This window comes from Poeciliopsis prolifica, unplaced genomic scaffold (assembly GCF_027474105.1).
Source record: "Poeciliopsis prolifica strain line A6 unplaced genomic scaffold, Auburn_PproV2 SCAFFOLD012, whole genome shotgun sequence".
NCBI classification, from domain to species: domain Eukaryota; kingdom Metazoa; phylum Chordata; class Actinopteri; order Cyprinodontiformes; family Poeciliidae; genus Poeciliopsis; species Poeciliopsis prolifica.
Window position 1 is genome coordinate 10609730 of NW_026562387.1, and position 18332 is coordinate 10628061.

An 18332-nucleotide genomic window follows, 5' to 3' on the forward strand; every position below is an offset into this window, starting at 1 on the left:
TGAAAAGCAAAGTCAGGAAACTAACCACTTTAAACAGGCTCTGACGTTCTTGATAGGAAGAGCAATCAAATATCGAGCCAGAATTAGACCAGAAGCTCGGGGATCAATATGGAACAACATGGATTTTTAGCCACATATCAGCAGAAAATCCAGCATAAATCTAAACATGTACTTCATATCCTTGTACAAATCTCAAAACTGGGAGATTTATAGCCAAACTACGTTATGAAAATCCCCCAATTGATAAGACATGAATGTTCATATCTTACTGACTGCAGTAGAAAATTAAAACAACAAGCTGAAAAGAATGGCATTCTATACATTTATTTAATATCTGAGAATGGAGCTATAAAAACATGTGAGACATTTGATTTTTTACAACAACTAATAGCATTTTTATAATCTTTCTTAATCATAATTTCTCTCTCAGTTGGCAGTTTATTCGTGGCACTTTGCTGAAATGAATCAAATGTCATGGTGACTGTTTCAGATCAAAAATGATCTGAATTCCAGTTTCTGACCTCACTGAACGTAGAGTTTAGTGTTGAACTGATAGATATAGAGGCACATTAACATAATCCAGTGTAAATTCTGGATTAAATAAAAATACACTCATAAATGCTTAATGCTTAAATGCTTACATGCTTTCTACAAAGTAGAAATAAATACAGATATCCGTTCTGTCTAATATGAACACAATAACATATATTTTTTCCAGCATATAGCAGTTGTGCAAGAGGAACTGTTATTTATTACAGCAAAGCTCCTCTTCACAAAGCAGGAGGTACCAATACAATAAGCTCTATGTGAGATCTGGAAGATTAGCTGCTCTTAGAGAAAACAACTGGTGTGACACTTCATACTTGTGGAGATTTTTTTTTTTCATTGTTTCTGGTTATAAAAAGCTTGCTCTAGATTTTATTTTTTAGCCGTAAAGAAGAGGACGCTATGGGAATACCAGCAAGGCGCTACTATGAGGTAGAGGACGCAAACAGCAAAGTGTGGAAGCAGAGCAAGTTTTTGGATGGCTGGTTATCGATGCGGGAACTCTGTTGGAGGATTACACATCCGGGAGCGAGAAGCTAAAGGGAAGGGTAGAGAAAGGCAGAGTTGTAGTCTGGAGGGGGAGAGCAGCCCTCGTCCGACTCCCAGTCAGCGGGCAAGATGGCGGGCTCGTCTTCACGGAGTCCGGAGACGTCGCTGCGCAGGATGGATGGATGGTTGTCTCTACACTTGGAAAACAAGAAGAACCTAAAGAAAACACACACATATATTGATGACTTTATGTGTGTCAATGTTATGCGAGTTTGAATTTTCTTGTGCGCTTAATCTGTGACCTGTTCCTTCAACAGGAATATATCTTATTGAATTATTTAGTAATATACCAATACAATGTACATTATCACTAAGGAGACCACATTTCATTTGTATCCAACCTTCTGAATTAAAGACTTTTTACCACTTTCACTGAGTTTACAGCCGCAACTCTTTTGGGGTTTCTCTCCACCAACTTTCTGCTTGTAGCGACTCAAATCTTTACTCATCCTTCTTTGCAAAATTTGCAATTTTCAAATCTTACCACATTCTACCAATTGAATATAGCGCTGAACTTTGACTAGGCCATTCTAAGGTCCACATTTTCTTTGCTCCAAACCATTTAATTGTACCTCAGGCTGAATGTTTTGGGTTGTTTGCGCTGCATTTAGCTCCGTCTTCCTTCCCATCTTTGTGATGCTGTTTGTTCACTATTGTTCTCTAATGTTTTCACAGAATGATTGTACATTTTCTGGATTTAAATCACACACAGCTGGACTCTGTTTACTTTATATACGTAAAAAGGTGTGCAGGTGCTTTTTGCGACGTGAACCTGCTGAGTGTCTTGTTCTTGGTGTTGCTCGCCATCATTTGCTTCAGCTCCTCTGAAGGAAGGACCATCCCGCTGTCGCTCTGCTCCTCCTAAACCGAACAGATCCAAACATGCAGCTCATCAGACCGGTTTCTGTGTTTTCAGGAAATACCTTGAGCAAATGTGAAAGTGTTGTCTTACATCACGGCTGTCTTGCTCCTCACATGGGAATTCCTCAAAAGTCTGAAGTGTGGCCATGCCCCTCATGTAGCTGGAGAAATTGGAGGTTTGAGGTCAAAACAGGGTTTGAATTTTTCTCTACTTTCCCAACATCTGTTTTTCTTCTTCTTTTTTTTGTTTTTTTGTTTTATCTCACAGCCACTTCCTTCACTTTACTTCCCTTTCTGGATTTTTATCTTTTCAACATTTCATCTGCATTTCTGGCATTTTTATGCTTGTACATGTCCCAAGCAGAAGCTCACATTTTCACCACATTAGCTTACCTCAGGTTTGTGACTGCATTTGAGTTTTCCCTAAAGGCCTCACCGCGATCTCCATTCACAAAAGTCCCCAGAGGAATGTAGTCTTTCCCATCCTGCTGGAGAACAGGATATTTGTCAAACTTTAGAAATGTTTGGAGGAGTTTGCAACAGAAAAGAAAAAGGCTGAAAATGTTTTATGCTTGACCTCCTGGACTCTGGCTTGGAGCAGGTCTCCGAGTATCTCCACCAGGTTGGTGAAGGTGGGTCGCTCTGAAGGATTTGCCTCCCAACACGCCAACATTGTGCTGTAGCTGCGCACAAGAACACACTTTTCCTTTTACACACATGGTTCGCTAATTGTGCTGTAAATCTGTTTTGTTGCTCATGTTAAACATTTAGATTCTGAGTTGTGCCTAAACGAGGACGCCGTTAGAAGTAAAGCAGCTAACATGTTAACCTTAGATTAATGTTCGAAATTTTTTTAGAGGAAGAAATCTCTGAAGTACAATAAAATAATGATAAAGTTCTGTTAAAATGCTTTTAAAATGCCAGGTGTCAATATGTTAAAAAAAATTACTCTTTAATCGTTCAACAGTAAAATAAACAAATGTTTTCGTGGAATAAAATTAAAAAAATTAATGCTGGAATAACTTTTTTGTTGCGGTTTCAGTATTGAGTTTTATTATCAGATCTGCTAAACTGAACCTGAAAAAATGTTCAGCCTCCTGCAAACTTATCTCAGGTTTGCAGAAACCTGACATAAGTGTGCAAAATTATTCTTACCCCTGTCTGATCAATATTTAATTCAATATTACAATATCGAACTAAAATATTTCCTATCAGATGAAAATTCTGATAGGAAATGAAACCAGCTTCTCACAAAAGATATTATAAAATATGATCAGTTTTTTCTACATTTTCTACATTATTTTTAAATTATAATGTTAAAATTTATACCCTTGTCAACAATCCATGGAAAACTATTTTTTCATTAGAACCATAAAACTCATCTTGTAATTAGAGTTTTAAATATTTCCATTTGTGTTTTGATTGATTTTCACTTCAAAATTCAACTCTGGCAAAATAAATATGTAGAAAAACTTATTTTGATCTCAGAAATGTGAAATAACTATGTTATAGTAATTCAAATCACTCATCCTTTAGTTTTTATTGATGGTTGCATAGTAAGAATTACAAACATTTCAGGCGTGCTGTAATCTGGCGCTCGCATCCTCGTTCCGCTCTTCAGCCGGTGGCAAAACTCCTCATCAATCTGAAGACCGGGGTAAGGAGAGGCTCCTTTTGGACAAAAACGCACACATTAAGAACAACCTCAAAATACATCCTGCGATCACAACTCAACAGAAAGAGCTGTGGATTTGCACAGCCATAGGCATCTTACCCAAAGAGAAGATCTCCCACAGCAGGATGCCGTAGGACCACACGTCGCTCTGTGTGGTGAACACTTTGTCAAAGATCGACTCAGGAGACATCCACTTCAGAGGGAGACGGGCCTGTGAGCCAAACACATTTTATTTTAAATGTTTGAAAAGCTGCACATTTCTTCAAAAGTTCATAAGAAGTCAACATCTTCTCCTATGTCCCTGACAAGGCATCTTGATGTAGCATAAAGATTAGATTAGACTGAAGCTAACTGCTAGCCTGAGTGAAACCAAGGCCAAGGCAGACGTCTATTGCTTAAAACAATTTTTTTCTAAGAGATGTTGTAATGGTGCTGAACCAAAGTTATGTCTGCGGTGCAACGTTACATATGAAGAAACCAATGATTAAGCAACTACCTAGGAAAAAACTCAGAAAAAGCAAACAAAATCTTTGCTTTCATTGATATTGGCTGACACAGGTGAAAGATCTGTTGGTGAAAAGAAATAACGTTTTAAACAGTGTTCATCTCAGAAAATCAAAATGTAACTGTTGCATTAAACTTGACACGTATTTGATCTGAGTGAAGTTGCCTCCCCACCTCCTTCAAATCAGACAAAATTGGTGTCAAACGTTTGTGCAGCAAAAATGTTCGTTTGTGCTGCTTTGGCTCTGATGACATTAATGAAAGGTTAAAAGTCAAAAAGTCAACCAGCACCCCCCACTTTCTTCAAATAAGACAAAATTAGTGTCAAACATTTGTGCTCAGGTTGTGGGTATTACCGGAGTTTAAAACTCAGATTTCTAGATTGTCATTGTTTTTTTTTTTTTTACCGAAGCAAAGCAACATTCTTTAAAATGTTGCCCTTCTTATCATCACTGATAGACTGGGCTTTCAATTGTCAATTGTCTTGATGAAATGCATTTTCATCAAGACATTTTGCCTACGCATTGAAATTAATGTAACAGTAAAACAGAAGTGTTCATTTATAAAAGTGTCACAAAACTTTCATTTCTTGTTTTTAAGCATTCAGGTGTGAATGCTTTGAGCACTGCAGCGCAAGGCAAAATGAAAGCTGCGTTCGATTTTGTAAGAACCAAACTGAGAAGAAGAAGAACAGGCGCGAAATAAAAGCCTTCCTCCACTCACATCTCCTTTCCTGACGTAGTCCGGGTCTTTGTAGATGTCTCTGGCCAGGCCGAAGTCGCAGATCTTCACCACTTTGTTGTCAGTCAACAAAATGTTCCTGGCAGCCAGATCTCTGTGGATGCACTGAGGAAGGCATACAGAAAGCACTTCAGTAAAAAAAACAAAAAAAAACAACAATATGCAGTTTTAGGTCATAGAAATAAGGAGAGAAATATTGTTGGTCCAGAGTCAGATGTTTACAAGCATTAAGAGTTATTTTGTTCTAGAAGCACAATGGGAATGTTCATTCAGGAGAAAACAAAATAAACATGTTTTGGTGCAGAATGTGTGAGCCGATCCCAGAATGGATCTTGTGAAGTGGCTGGTTGACACTGGGGAGAGAATGTCACCAACACTGAAAAACCGCTATAATGGCGGCTCTGAAAAACGATTGCAAAAACGCAAAATCTTGTCGAGCGTTTTTGGTCTAGTTTTTAGTAAAAATACCTTAGTACACTTGATAAATTACAACTAACAAGTAATTTTTTTAGCGTCTTTTAAGTTGATAATTCCTTAAAAATGGTGAAGAAGTTCCAGTTTGACTGGCACATTATTCAACTTACAGGAGAAATGTCTTTTTGTAAGTGAAATAATCTGCAAGAGGAGCTAGTACTTTTTCAAAGTCACCATTAAGGAGTTATTTACTTGCTCCTGTATCTTGCTGAGACCATCACACCATTACAAGAGTAAAGTATGGCGGCAGTAACTTCATGTTGAGATGATTTTTGCTGCTAGAGGGACTGGTGGACTCTCCAAAGTAGATGATTTGATGAGAAAAGAACATCATGCGGAAATATTAAAGCAGTATGTCAAAGTATTGTGCAATAAAGTGCAAATTAGAAAAAAAAAAAGGGAAACAAAGTCAGTGTTTCTTTTGGAACCATCACGAAGCTCTGATCTTATATTTTGAAAATGTGTGTGCAGAACTGAAAAGGTGTTGTGAGAGCAAGGCAGGCTACAAACCGGACTCGGCTGCACCAGTTCTGTCACAGAACTTCAGCAAATTATTGTGAGAAGCATGTGAAAAGCGACACAAAAGGTTTGGCCACAAAATGGAATGTATATATATATATATATATATATATATATATATATATATATATATATATATATATATATATATATATATATTACACTATATATCAGAAACACTTCATTAAACTGAAGCTTGTGCAGCATCAAACCTTGCGGGACGCCAGAAACTCCATTCCTCTCGCCACCTGAAAGCTGAAGGAAATGAGATCCTCGAGGAAGAGAGGAGAGGAGGAGGACAGCGGTTTGGGATCTGTAGGAAAACAAAACTGGGATGAAAAACACTCTGATTAAGGATCCATTTAGGAAGATGTATGGAAGGTTATGGTCCTACCAGAGCATTTCTCTTCTGTGTCACCAAACTCAGCGCTGATGCGGCTCTGGCTGTCAAAGAGGGTTGAAACAAGACTGAGCTCTGCCTGCTAAAGAAGAAAAAACAGACAGTTCATATTATTACATTTCAGTTTTATTATAAATAGTTTAAAAGAAACTAGAGTTGTTTTTGGACAGTTTGGTGTCACAAGCACTCTTTGACTTATCTGGAAATGTGTGCAGTAATTAAGGAAATACATGTTCTGCGTGATAAAATTTTTATACCTCAAACATAATGCAGAAGTGAGTTTTTTAAGGGTCAGATTTTGCAATTACGCATACCAGAGGAGGCATTGAGGTTTATCTCAAAACCACAGAAAATAGCTGCAGAGCAGTTCACACTTACCCGGCCGTGCACATACACGCCTCTTTTGTTCTTTAAGAAGGCAGAGAGGTTTCCGAAGCGACAGTACTCGACAATGACCATCAGTGGTCCTGCACGCAAAAAGCAACACATCAACCTTTAGTTAGAAGCTGCCAGCTGAAATCCTGACTTGTGCACATAGAAATAAGCATGTATAGAAAGCTGGATGAAACAAAGCACCTCCTGGTTTGGTGCAGGCCCCCAGCAGGTTGACCACATTCAGATGGTTCCCAACGTGATTGAGGATCTTCAGCTCGGTCATCAGAGCCTTGTGTTCGCTGCTTGTGGCTCCCTCTGGTGGACAAAAGGTAGAACAGTAAACAAGACAGAGATCATGTAAAAAAAAGAAAAAAAGAAAAGAAAGATGAGGTGAGCACCTTTGAGCATCTTCACTGCCACAGTCCTGCAGCTGGTGGAGCTGTCGATGCCAAACGCGGACGCCTGGATCACTTTACCAAAGGCTCCGCGGCCGAGAGGTTTCCCTGCAAACAGGTGTATCAATTAATTACCAATAATCACATCCATTCCAGATGGGAGGCGCTGATAGGAGGCCTCATCAACCGCCTGCTCTGACCGGGTCCCTCCCTGACGGTGGAGGGAGTTGACTGTTCCCAGTAAACACCAGTTGAACGCCAGCTGATTAGCCCAACACAGACACAGTCTTGATTAATGGAACGAGAGTCACTCCCAATAATAACCAGATAAAGGCCGATGAGAAAATCCTCGTATCAGCTGGGTGATCACAAACACCTTCCTCGTTTCCAGACATCGCTCTGATCATCGCAAAAAGGCCCGCGACACAGAAATAAACACGCGTGTTTAATGCATCGAAGAAGCGTACCTAATTTGAGACGCTCCCGAGGGAACTCCCATTGGCTGGGGTCATACTGCAGGCGGTCACATGGCCCCTCTGCGGGCCCCTCTGCGGGGTCCACTGTGACTGATAAGTACTCTGCTTTGTGCTTGGAAACGTTGGGCTGTGGAGCAAAAGGAGAGACAAAACCACGTTCAGATGACTGAGATATTCACAGGAGAAACAAATAAAATAATAAAAAACATACTCAAGCTGAATTTAAAGCCAATGAAAATTCTGACTTAAACCTTTGTTACCTTTAGGTTTGCAGTGCAAAATGCAAAACTGTTTCTTTCTAGGAAAATACTTGAAGTTTGTTGTAACGCTTAGCAAGATATGAAAAGGATCAAATGATACGAAAGCCTTGCATAGGAATAATATAATAATAATAATAATAATAATAATAATAATAATAATAATAATAATAAAACAAAAAAAAACTGGAACACGTCCATGACAAATCCACACTAAAAAGATGCCATAATTATAAACAATGTTTTTGTTGTCCCTCACCTGTCTCAGTTTCCGAATGAAGAGCGTGAGCAAGAGCCAGAAGAGAGTAGCCACCACACACGTACAGGTTAGAGTGGGAATTTCCAGAAAAGAGACTTCTGACACGCCTGCGTGCACAACAATTTAAAATGAACATTTCCACTATTGACCTTTACATGTTGAGAATGCAATTCAGGCATTTGAGCATCGGAAAGTGGCAAGACAAGGCCTCTTGAGAACAAGGCTATTGCTGGAACGCCTTGCTTAAATGGAATTAAAACCCCCAAATTAGTACAAATTCATGCCTATGAGTTTAAACTACAAATCAGATATATATATTTTTTCCAATCACAGCAGATTACAAAAGAGAGAGAGAAGACAAATCCTTTCACATCATCCCTTCATGGTCATATTTTCCTTCCTGATTTTATTGCCATTTTCACCATCAAGCTGTAATCTGTAAAAGCCTCCATCCTTTCTTCCCATTAAATCACCCAGTTTATTATTGGCGTCTTTAATGGGAGGGTGAAGAAATGCCCAGCTCAGTCCAGCATGGCGACTCTGTGAGATGCGGGCCGGACCCTTCCGGAGGAAATAAAAACGGGAGACAGCTTCCTTCCTGGCTCATCAGGACACAACACACACACACACCCCGACTTACACACACACACACACACACACACACACACACACACACACACACACACCCCCACACACCCCCACACACACACACACACACACACACACACACACACCACACCCACGCACACACACACACACACACACACACACACACACACACACCAATTCTCCATCTAAACCTGGACTGGGAAGTGAGTCCGCCACCAGTGCTTCCAGCAAGGTCCATCTCCTCTCCCCCCTCCGGATACGTGCGTGTGTGTGTGTACATATGTGTGTGAATAAGGAAAACCGAACAAAAGACAGAATACGTTTATGTTAGGACCCACTTTGATCAATGTTTACTCAGAACCATGACATTCATCATCTCCCATTAATAGAACTGACACAACTCACCTCCGAGTCAAAGTTTTACATGAAACGATGTTATGTTCTGCACTGTGTGTGCAAAATCGAGACTGTGTGACTATTTTTTTTAGACAGCTGGGAACAATGCACAATAAGAAATGCTCATATAAGGAGGTCCGCTCGCTTTACGTTTCAGTAAGCAGCCAGTCATTGAAGGATAGACATTATTCACTTACTATTGATCCGAATGAAGGCAGAGCTCTGTGCAGACCCTCTGTCGTTTGTGGCCAGGCACGTATACAGACCCTGGTCGTCGACCGTTATTCTGTCTATGTGGAGAGTCCCATCTCGCTCTGACAAGATGATGCCTGATAGAAAAAAGCGGGAAGGAAACGGCTTAAAAACTACAGCCTACAAATGTGCACGTCTGAGATGTTTTTCCTACCTGACCCCTGCTGCAGAACCTGTTCGTCTTTGTACCAGGTGATGGTCGGCGGTGGGATTCCCTCAGACTCACAACTGAGCGTTATGGAGCTGCTGGCGTTCACGGTGCAGTCTGTCAAATTACTGAGCAGCACAGGAGGCTCCAGAGCTGGAAGAAGAGCGAGAAGCACACAGTGCTTCGATTATAGACAGAAGTTAACGTAGGACAGAACGGGAAACATTCTTCTCTCTTCTTGTAACAAAATGTGCATGATGCCACCACTACCAGGCGTTTACACTAGGGTAGAACGTTGTCTGTCTTCAGTCAGAGGCTTCTTCAAATTCACTGGAATAAAGGCTGCTACAGAAGGTATTTCCTGCTCTCAGCCATCTCAATTTACAATAACTTTTTGAAGAATTTTGAATTAATATGAATTAAGGGAACATTTAATTTCACTTTTGGCTCAACAAAGTATTTTTGAATTTGGACTGAATTGACCGCAGTGTGACTCAGTCAATTCAGTTGACGTTCATACTACTTTTCATAAATGCCAACGCATAAGTGTGATTTTGGTCACCAGTCGCAGGAAGCATGCTCCTTCCACTTCACAGTTAAATAACTCAATAAGAGATTTTATCTTTTTCGAATCTGCAAGGTAACTTAAAAAGAATTTGACTTATTTAAACTGCAGCAACACAATCAGGGAAGCTATTTTAGACATTAGAAAACATGTATTTTAATGGTTTTCTGAGAAAAATAAAGCAGCGAGGGTCTTAATGTGTCACATGTTTCATTAAATGTCTTAGTGAGAATAAGTGAACTGCAAGACTAAGCTTGACTTCTGGTGCATTTAATTTGATCTTAAATGATCTTTAATATGTTAGTGATGTTAGAACTGTCTGAGTTATTCATAGAATAAATGCTAACTGGGATTAAATAATACTCACGTTGTTGCCCCCCACTCTTTCCTGGACCTGTGCCACTTTCTCATAATAATTGTCCTCTGCTGCACACTGAAAAGTAACCTTGGTTTTGACCTGTGAGTCAGCTGCAGTTTCAGCCCTCTTGGGCAATTTCTTTTTAAAATGGGATCTTTTTATTTTATTTGATTTTTTTCCAGAGCGACAACAATGCATTATTTCAGCATAAGGATGGGGCTCACAGTGACTTGAATGCAGCTTGTCATGCACTATAATTAAACCACAATGCACATACCACAACTTGTTCCCAAAATGTTTTAATCCCCATGGTTTTATTTTTCCCCCTTTTCCTCTTTCCACCCCCAGCAGCCTGCTTTTTCTTATTCTTTTTTTTTTTTTTTCAGTCACCCTCTGCCTCTCTAGTAATTCCCTTGTGGGGGTCCTGAGGGAGGAAGCTGACGTGTTTACCCTGATTGTGTAGAGAACAGCAGTAAAAGACATGGAGAAAAGTCACTTAACCACTGCGACTGATTGTTGTTTCCCCTATCTTCCTCCTGGACAACAATTGATGATTGTCAGCGGGGGCCGGGGGAGCCTGACAGTGTCTGATTGGCTGATTGTTCCTCCAGCTCTGTGCAGGGGCCTGTAAATGTGGCATTGTGGGAAGTGCCATTGTGTGCTCTTCCTCCGCACAAAAGCTCATTCCCACGTGAAAGAGGTGCTTAGCTGGAGCGCAGGAGCATAGCTACGACTGGGAGGGGCCCCAGGAAGCTGAGGTGAACCCGATTCCCAAGAAACAAGATCATCGCACGAGAGTGGAGAGTGTGGACGTTGATTGCATGCAAGGGTTTGACCTTATAAAACAAAAATGTATTACCTATTATTCTAAACGGAGAATATAAAACTTATTTATAGGGACACGATAAAAATAACACACAGCAAAATGCACAAGAGCCTTTCTTCAACTTGTCTACCTTATGGCTCACAATAGTGTTTAAAAATCAAGATTCAGGAACCAGAGGTGAAACTGCAATTTAAAAAAAAAAAAAAAAGATTATATTTATTATTAGACACACAGTAACATATGCTCTACATATTTTTTTAATCTATTATTCTTCTTTTGATACAAGCAAAATTTGTAAATATTTTTGCCTTTTATGGAGTATAAAAGCTGATATTAGTTGCCTATTTAGTCTGGCTATTTGTTCTGGTAATCCTGCACTCATCCTCTAAGGAAACGTGTTTTGTAAAGCTTTACATATCAGAGAAACCGTCAGCAACTCCAACACTTTCTCTCTCATATCTAATTCAACTGATTTCAAACTGCAAGATCCGCTTTCTGCGGTTTTAAAAATGTAGCGTTTTAAGAACCTTGGTGAACCTTGACATAGGTATTTGTGTATGGAAATAAAATCAAATGAAACATTAATTTATTTTATTATTATATTTTTTTAAAAATCTTTTTCTTTCAAATTCCTCAACTGCCTCCCAACCCCAAACTATATTTAACGAACCCAATCACCAGCCAAGCAGGCAGCCCAGTGGAGGAGTAGAGAAAGTTAACACAGGCTGCAAATGAGTGAGAGAGAGCAAAACATTTAGGAGGCAACAGTAAATCTAAAGAGTAAAATCCAATCTTTTTGTAAGATTTTCGTCTGATTTTCACAGAACAAGTTATTGTGGGAAATCTTTGCAAACTCTTGGAAAAGTCAAAGCTAAGGTGAACTGTTGCTTCTGTAATTGAAACCACTCATTTGAAGAATGATAGCAGTTTAAAATGTTGGCATTGTAATTATTTTATCTTAGTTTTAAGATTTCAGTACGACCCACATCAGGAGGTCTTAATCCCGGCCTGGCAACGGTTGCTGCTTGTCTCCTCTCTCTCTCATTACCTACTTTCCTGTCCTAGCACTTTCAAATAAAGGCCACTTATATATATATATATAAAAAAACTCCTAAAAAACATAGCAAAAGTTTATGAGTACTCAAATCTGCTTAACTGGCAACATAGCAGCACAGCTTTGTATTTATTCCCCAGTTTGTAAAAAGGTGTCACATTTCACTGCTTCTCTTTTTGCTTCACTAAAACTGAACGTGAATTTGAATGGCAGAAAATTGCAGGTTTTGACATAATCACCAATAAAGTTTTGGTAAAAGAATGTGAGGAAACAACGACTCACTTGTGACCTCCACCTGGGTATCCAGGTGCTTCTCCTGCCCACTGATGACATGTTGGGCGGAGCATCTGTAGACCCCGGCGTCCCCGCTACTCAGGTTCGTCAACATCAGGACCACAGCGTTGGAGAACTCCCCCGGTTCCAGGTGATGGATGTTCCAGGCCGGAGAGCGGGATTCACCTGAGTCATTCAGCCTCCGCCATGACAACGCTGTGTACAGGTACTTATTTGCAGAACAGGTGAGGTGAAGGTCCCCGCCTCCCTGGCCGGCTCCAGCTGGTTTACACTGAAGCCCTCTGGGACGTCTGTGGAAACAGGAGCAAGGCTCGGTGAGGAAAGTTTACAGATCTGCTGTTTGACGGGAAAAAGCCTTCTCAGTTTCTTGTCATGACTCCTGACACCAGCAGAGCAGATTCCTCCACTTTCCTTACCTTTGATGACAATGTTGAATGGCTATTGTGAGCAAAAACAGCGAGTGGAATACAGTGAAAAGGCTTTTTATTTACTTTAGCCATTTGAAACTTCCCGTGGAAACGGCCTGAGAGTTTCCTGATGGCAGATAGTGTTTATCTTTACCAAACACCCCAAGGCCTCCCGAAATAAAGCGGACCTGCCAGTCCAAGGAAGTTCGCTGTATGGGGAAGTGGAACGATAAGAGCCCCAGGTTCCTGTTACGCTCTTGCTCACATTTAGGTAGTCGGGCCTCCAGACTTAGACACAGTCCATTAAAACACTCAAAAAAAAAAAAAAAACTGAAAACAGTTTGACCTGCATTGCTTGACCCAAATGTGGTTTTGAGTGCAAACAACACTGCAAAGTGCCACATATACCTGCTTATTTTAAGATCTCTGAACTTTAGGTGTTTCGCAGCAGGTCAGTTTGTTCCTCCCCAAACTTGTGAGCATTTTTCTTTCAGTTTCATGTTGCTTTAATTCCTATTTTACCTGTTTGATTCATTTATTTAATCACACTTGCAATGCCTTTTTGAGTTAACGTTGTGGTGAAACACGCTCAAAAACAACATTCTTGATCTTAGACAAAAGTGAGGAGAGTAAATGGAAACAAAGTTTAATGTCTTCAATTGAATTTTTCTACAACAATAGCAAGAAAAGGGCTTAAAAGGCGTCTCCATGTGCTCTACAAGTAAAAACACAGCAGCTACATCATGATAAGTTTTGACTCAGTCACCTGTGACGTAGAAGGGAACATCCAGCTGGTCTGTTCCCGCAGAGTTGGAGGCGATGCAGCGGTACACGCCAGACACCGAGGCCTCTGCAACAGTCAGGACCCCCACTGTCTGTCGGAGACCAAACATCCTCATGAACATGTTGCTCTTACAAAGAACATTCATACTTAGATAGCCAGCCTTGTTTCTCTTTTGAGGCGCATTTTTTTCCATAGAGTGACCTGACAAACAGAGCTGGACTTCCTGCCCAACCTATAGTTATCATTTAACACTTCAAATAGCTGAGACAATAATTGATTTACCACATCCAGAGTGATACAATTACAGATTTATTTCTTTTAGAGTCGATGATTGTGCCTGACAGCTGATGAAAATTGGAAAATATTTCATCAGCTTCAAATCTTCTTTTCTCAGAAGATTTGAAGATTTCATAAGCCCCCAAAAGAACCAACTGAGGTAATTTGTCAGAGAAGTTGGCTTTTCACATTGTGTTGTATCAAAGCAATGGAAAGTTGAGTGGAAGAAAAAAGCATCACAATTTGTATTGTAACTACAGACTACGATAGACTCCAATTTTTGGAGATGTACGAGTTTCAGTATTTTAATCGAATATGCGAAACATGAACTTTTCTATGTTTTACTTATTTCTCGAGGTGCACCTGTCAGTGTATGTAAAACTCAGATAATGTGCAATATTTAAATTATAACACAAATATGTATTCTATTTATCATCAACAAACTACAGCCGTATTTCTCCAGTGCGTTGGGATTTTTTTTAGGGCTTCTCCTACCTTCTTGTTCCCCTGAAGGACTTCCTGTGTGTGAGTAACACTCAGGATGTGGTTGTACGCAGATGAAGCAGGCAGACTCTCCGTCACGGGGCTCCACTGCGAGGAGGAGGATGTAGGACACCTTGAAGGAAGAGCAGCAGAAGGACACAGACTCAGCTGTGTTGACAGAAGACATTATATGATAATTCCATGTGTGTGAGTGGGTGTATTTTTCCCAGCTGTGCTCAGCAGGGGTGGAAAAAAATAACGCCTTGATGAGATCCAACATCACCAAACTGCTTTATATTAATAGCAGAGAGTGTTCTCTCACTGTTCGACAAGCTGGCCGAGGTAACACTCGTTCAACTGAGAAGGATGCGGGCTGGTATTGTCATTCTGTCATTATGCTTCCTTCCATTCTTAAAAAAATAAAAATAAAATACCATCCCACATTTCCAGGACAGGAGATCCTGTCCCTCAATGACTCTCACATGTCTAAATCCATAGATTACGCACCGTCCTACCGGTGGAAACCGGTGCTTACGCGAGAAGCGACCCACCCTGTGCATGACACCGTGCACGCACCCTCACCATCATGAGTTTCCTCATCAACTCGTGATGAGGAAAGTTCACCAAATGGCACAGGAACAAGAGAAGAAGCGTAAAAATCCCCAGTGCTTGGTCAATGCTGGAAATGTACATGTTCTGTTCTTGACATGGAAAACGTGACAATGGGTTGAAAAAGGCGGCCAGTTTTATTCATCTAAACCAAATAACATTAAAAGACAAGTTGCGTGTCTTACTTCACATTTAGGCAAATAAACAAGAATTAGAGCTTAACTAAAGCAGGCTGCTTATCGTTAACATATGCTAATGTGAAGGAGCTCCAAAATTTAAGTCCAATAGTCCAATTTTTAAATGCCTTTTTGTATTAGCATTAGGTAAAATTGATTTCACATTATTTTAATGCTGTGACTCAAACATATAAACTCCATAGTAAGTTTATTATGAACATTTTCCAATAAAAAAAATTGTTTTGACATAAAACTCTTCTTTAAAATTGAAAAAAAAATTAGTGACACATTAAGAATCAATATGCAACTTTGCTGTTTAAAACCAAGTCTCATTTCAACATTGCTTTTTGAATTCTGTTTTGGTTTAATTTCACAGGTTATTTCTCATGTATTTAGTTAATATTTGGAATAAAACAAATCCACATTTAACTAGTTATGAGCTTTATTCTAGTCGATCATTATTATTGACGTATTAGTCTTGTGATAGCAGCAGAGTTGGGTACATTTACTTGAGTGACTTTTTTAAAGTACTTTTAGGAGTATTTTACTATGTTGTACTTTGGTCTTTTATTTGAGGTAATTTCATTACTGTATGAAGAATCTCTACTTGTGTAAAATTTCTGGTTTCTCTCACCACTTAATAAAAAAAAAAAAAAAAGATGTTTTAACCAAAAAATTTGCCAGTCGCACACCTGCAGCTTTTGTTAAAGTTTCATAAGTTTTATATTGAAAGAAACCGATTTGGATTTCATTTTTTGTTACTTACATGAATTATTGTCATCTTACCAAAATGTTCACTTTACTTTAGATTTTGGTCTGACTGATTTTAAAATATTAAGTGATTGGTAATTTGATCAGTTACTCAGTCCTTGAGTAAACTTTCACCACATAATTTTCCAGCACACATAATAGTTGTCGGTTCAGTGAGATGAGTGATCATCTCATCTCACCAGAAAACATCTTTCAACCTGTGCAGTTTTGTGTGTTTTCTTGTCTTTCCCATTTTGCAAAGTGGCTAAGTGAAAGAAGACTCTCTGTGTTTTGTCATATTAACATCCCAGGAAAGTTATGAATTGAAATTTAAATTTCACAGACACTCAAAGACAATTTAAAAAATTCTCTTTGGATACAAATTGTCTTTGGTGTCAATTAACGAGATGCAGATTTTCTATTAGAAACAATTATTTCTTGAGTTATTTTTCACCCTGGCTGAATAGATGTAATAAAATTTTAAAAAGCTTTTTAAAATTTATTAAATGGTGATGCTATTTTAATGTGAAATTAAATTAAGTCATTTACAGTTACTCCTTCCCAGGGATACGTCACTAAATCCTTGTTTTTGTATCATTTAAAAAATTTGATAGGAGTCACAGAAGAGCTGCAATAATCAGAACCTCAGGGGATGCTAAAGCCTAAAATAACCCAACCTTCTGTATTTAGACATCCTCACTGTAAACCATCACTTCCACTTTGTTCGCTGATCCTCTGCCTGTTTAGGGATATGTCACTGCTCCCCGTCTCCTTCTGGATCTTTGTCGTCATTCTGCTCCATCTGTTCTGAGCTCCTCCCTAAGCTTGGCTCCTCTCTGCTCCCTGATTGCTCTTCCTTTTGGCATTGAGATAGTGTGTGTGGCTGCACAAGCGACCCACCCTGTGCATGACACCGTGCATGCAGGAGCAAACACCCTCACCAGCCTCACCAACTCACACTTCGCAGGAAAAGCATCCACTCTCAAAGTTAGCTCTGAAAAGTAAAATTAGTTGGATGGATGAGTTTACGTGCAGGCAGTGATGCAGACATACCACATTCATACAGTATGTGCCTGCCAACAGGGTGAGAAGCAGCTGCACGAAAACATGAATGGACTCTGGTCCAAATTGTGTGTGATGATGATGTGTATTTATATGTGCGTGTGTGTGTGTGGTCGTCTCCTGTCCTTTCTTCCTGTCCTAACCTGCAGCCTGAAATACACTTGGATGTCCCTGGATGTTCCCGTCTCAATCCAAAAATAACCACACGAGCAAACGAACCAGTACACAAATATGAGCATGTTTTAATGCAAAACAAAACACCACAAATAAATGATATAACACTTCAATACATTTTAACAGATTCATATGGAGATGGCAAATATTGACATTTGTCTTATGTAAGTTAGTTGTATAAAATTATTAAATATTAGGTTCATATATTACTCATAGAAACATCTGTATACAGAGAATGAATCACATTGACAGACACCCGTAAAATGGCACACATGCATACGGCACAGGCACACTGACAAAATTCACGCAAATACCCACGGATGGACATGCTGAAAGCTTCATGACACTCACCATCCTCTCAAACTGCTTTGTAGGATCACTCATACACGCAGGTTTTATTTAACTTCCATTACAAATGCAACAAGGATGCTATACTGACACCGTTTGATATAGAAAAAGGAAACATTTTAACATGGGGTGGGATAACACAGGATAGTCTCTGGTCTGTGCAGACCTCCTACATGGTAGGCTTCTGCAGATCGTCAGTCTTTTGGGAACTGAAAGGGAACTGAAGGCAGCCCGTGGTGAACCACACAAAGCTTTGTCCTCTCCCCCGTTTCACCCATCGAAGGTAAAATGTGTTTAACCTTCAACGGGGCTGCTACAAATCGAGACAGAAACTCACAGCTTTTGTGGATGTCAGAATCAGATCAGGGTCTTGCAAGCATTGTTCGTGCACCCAATATAGTACCACTCTAGGACACAAAAAAAAGCAAAGCAGCTCTGAGAAATGCAGCTGGTGGATAGATGGAATTGCACTTATTCTGGCTCATAGTGTGTAAAATGTAAGAAGCATTAAACTACAGAGCAGGCGGGCAAAGGGGAGGGACTTGGATCTGGCAAATCATGTAAATAAATAAATAACTAGTAAAGCAGGTGTCCATATATCCTTAATGTTATGGCTTGCTTAACGCCATCCTCCTGTGTTTCCTGGTCTTCACTGCTCAGCAGTGTTTCAAGTCTCTTTTCTCGGTTTACAGTTCAGCAGGATAATCACAAGGTGGTATTGTCACTGAGG

General features: G+C 39.7%; 1 protein-coding gene across 1 annotated transcript in view; it reads right to left on the reverse strand.

The window, feature by feature from the left end:
- Nucleotides 1-308: 308 nt before the first annotated feature.
- flt1 (fms related receptor tyrosine kinase 1) overlaps nucleotides 309-18332 on the reverse strand; it is a 36883-nt gene continuing 18859 nt past the window's right edge. Inside the window, 21 exon segments of the mRNA XM_055037707.1 lie at nucleotides 309-1251; nucleotides 1868-1956; nucleotides 2048-2117; nucleotides 2350-2441; nucleotides 2534-2639; nucleotides 3528-3627; nucleotides 3731-3842; nucleotides 4859-4981; nucleotides 6082-6182; nucleotides 6264-6351; nucleotides 6648-6736; nucleotides 6846-6959; nucleotides 7043-7147; nucleotides 7507-7642; nucleotides 8032-8138; nucleotides 9234-9365; nucleotides 9443-9589; nucleotides 12522-12779; nucleotides 12782-12823; nucleotides 13707-13815; nucleotides 14496-14616. Of these exon segments, the coding sequence (XP_054893682.1) occupies nucleotides 1083-1251; nucleotides 1868-1956; nucleotides 2048-2117; nucleotides 2350-2441; nucleotides 2534-2639; nucleotides 3528-3627; nucleotides 3731-3842; nucleotides 4859-4981; nucleotides 6082-6182; nucleotides 6264-6351; nucleotides 6648-6736; nucleotides 6846-6959; nucleotides 7043-7147; nucleotides 7507-7642; nucleotides 8032-8138; nucleotides 9234-9365; nucleotides 9443-9589; nucleotides 12522-12779; nucleotides 12782-12823; nucleotides 13707-13815; nucleotides 14496-14616 (2410 nt within the window). The 3' untranslated portion in view covers nucleotides 309-1082.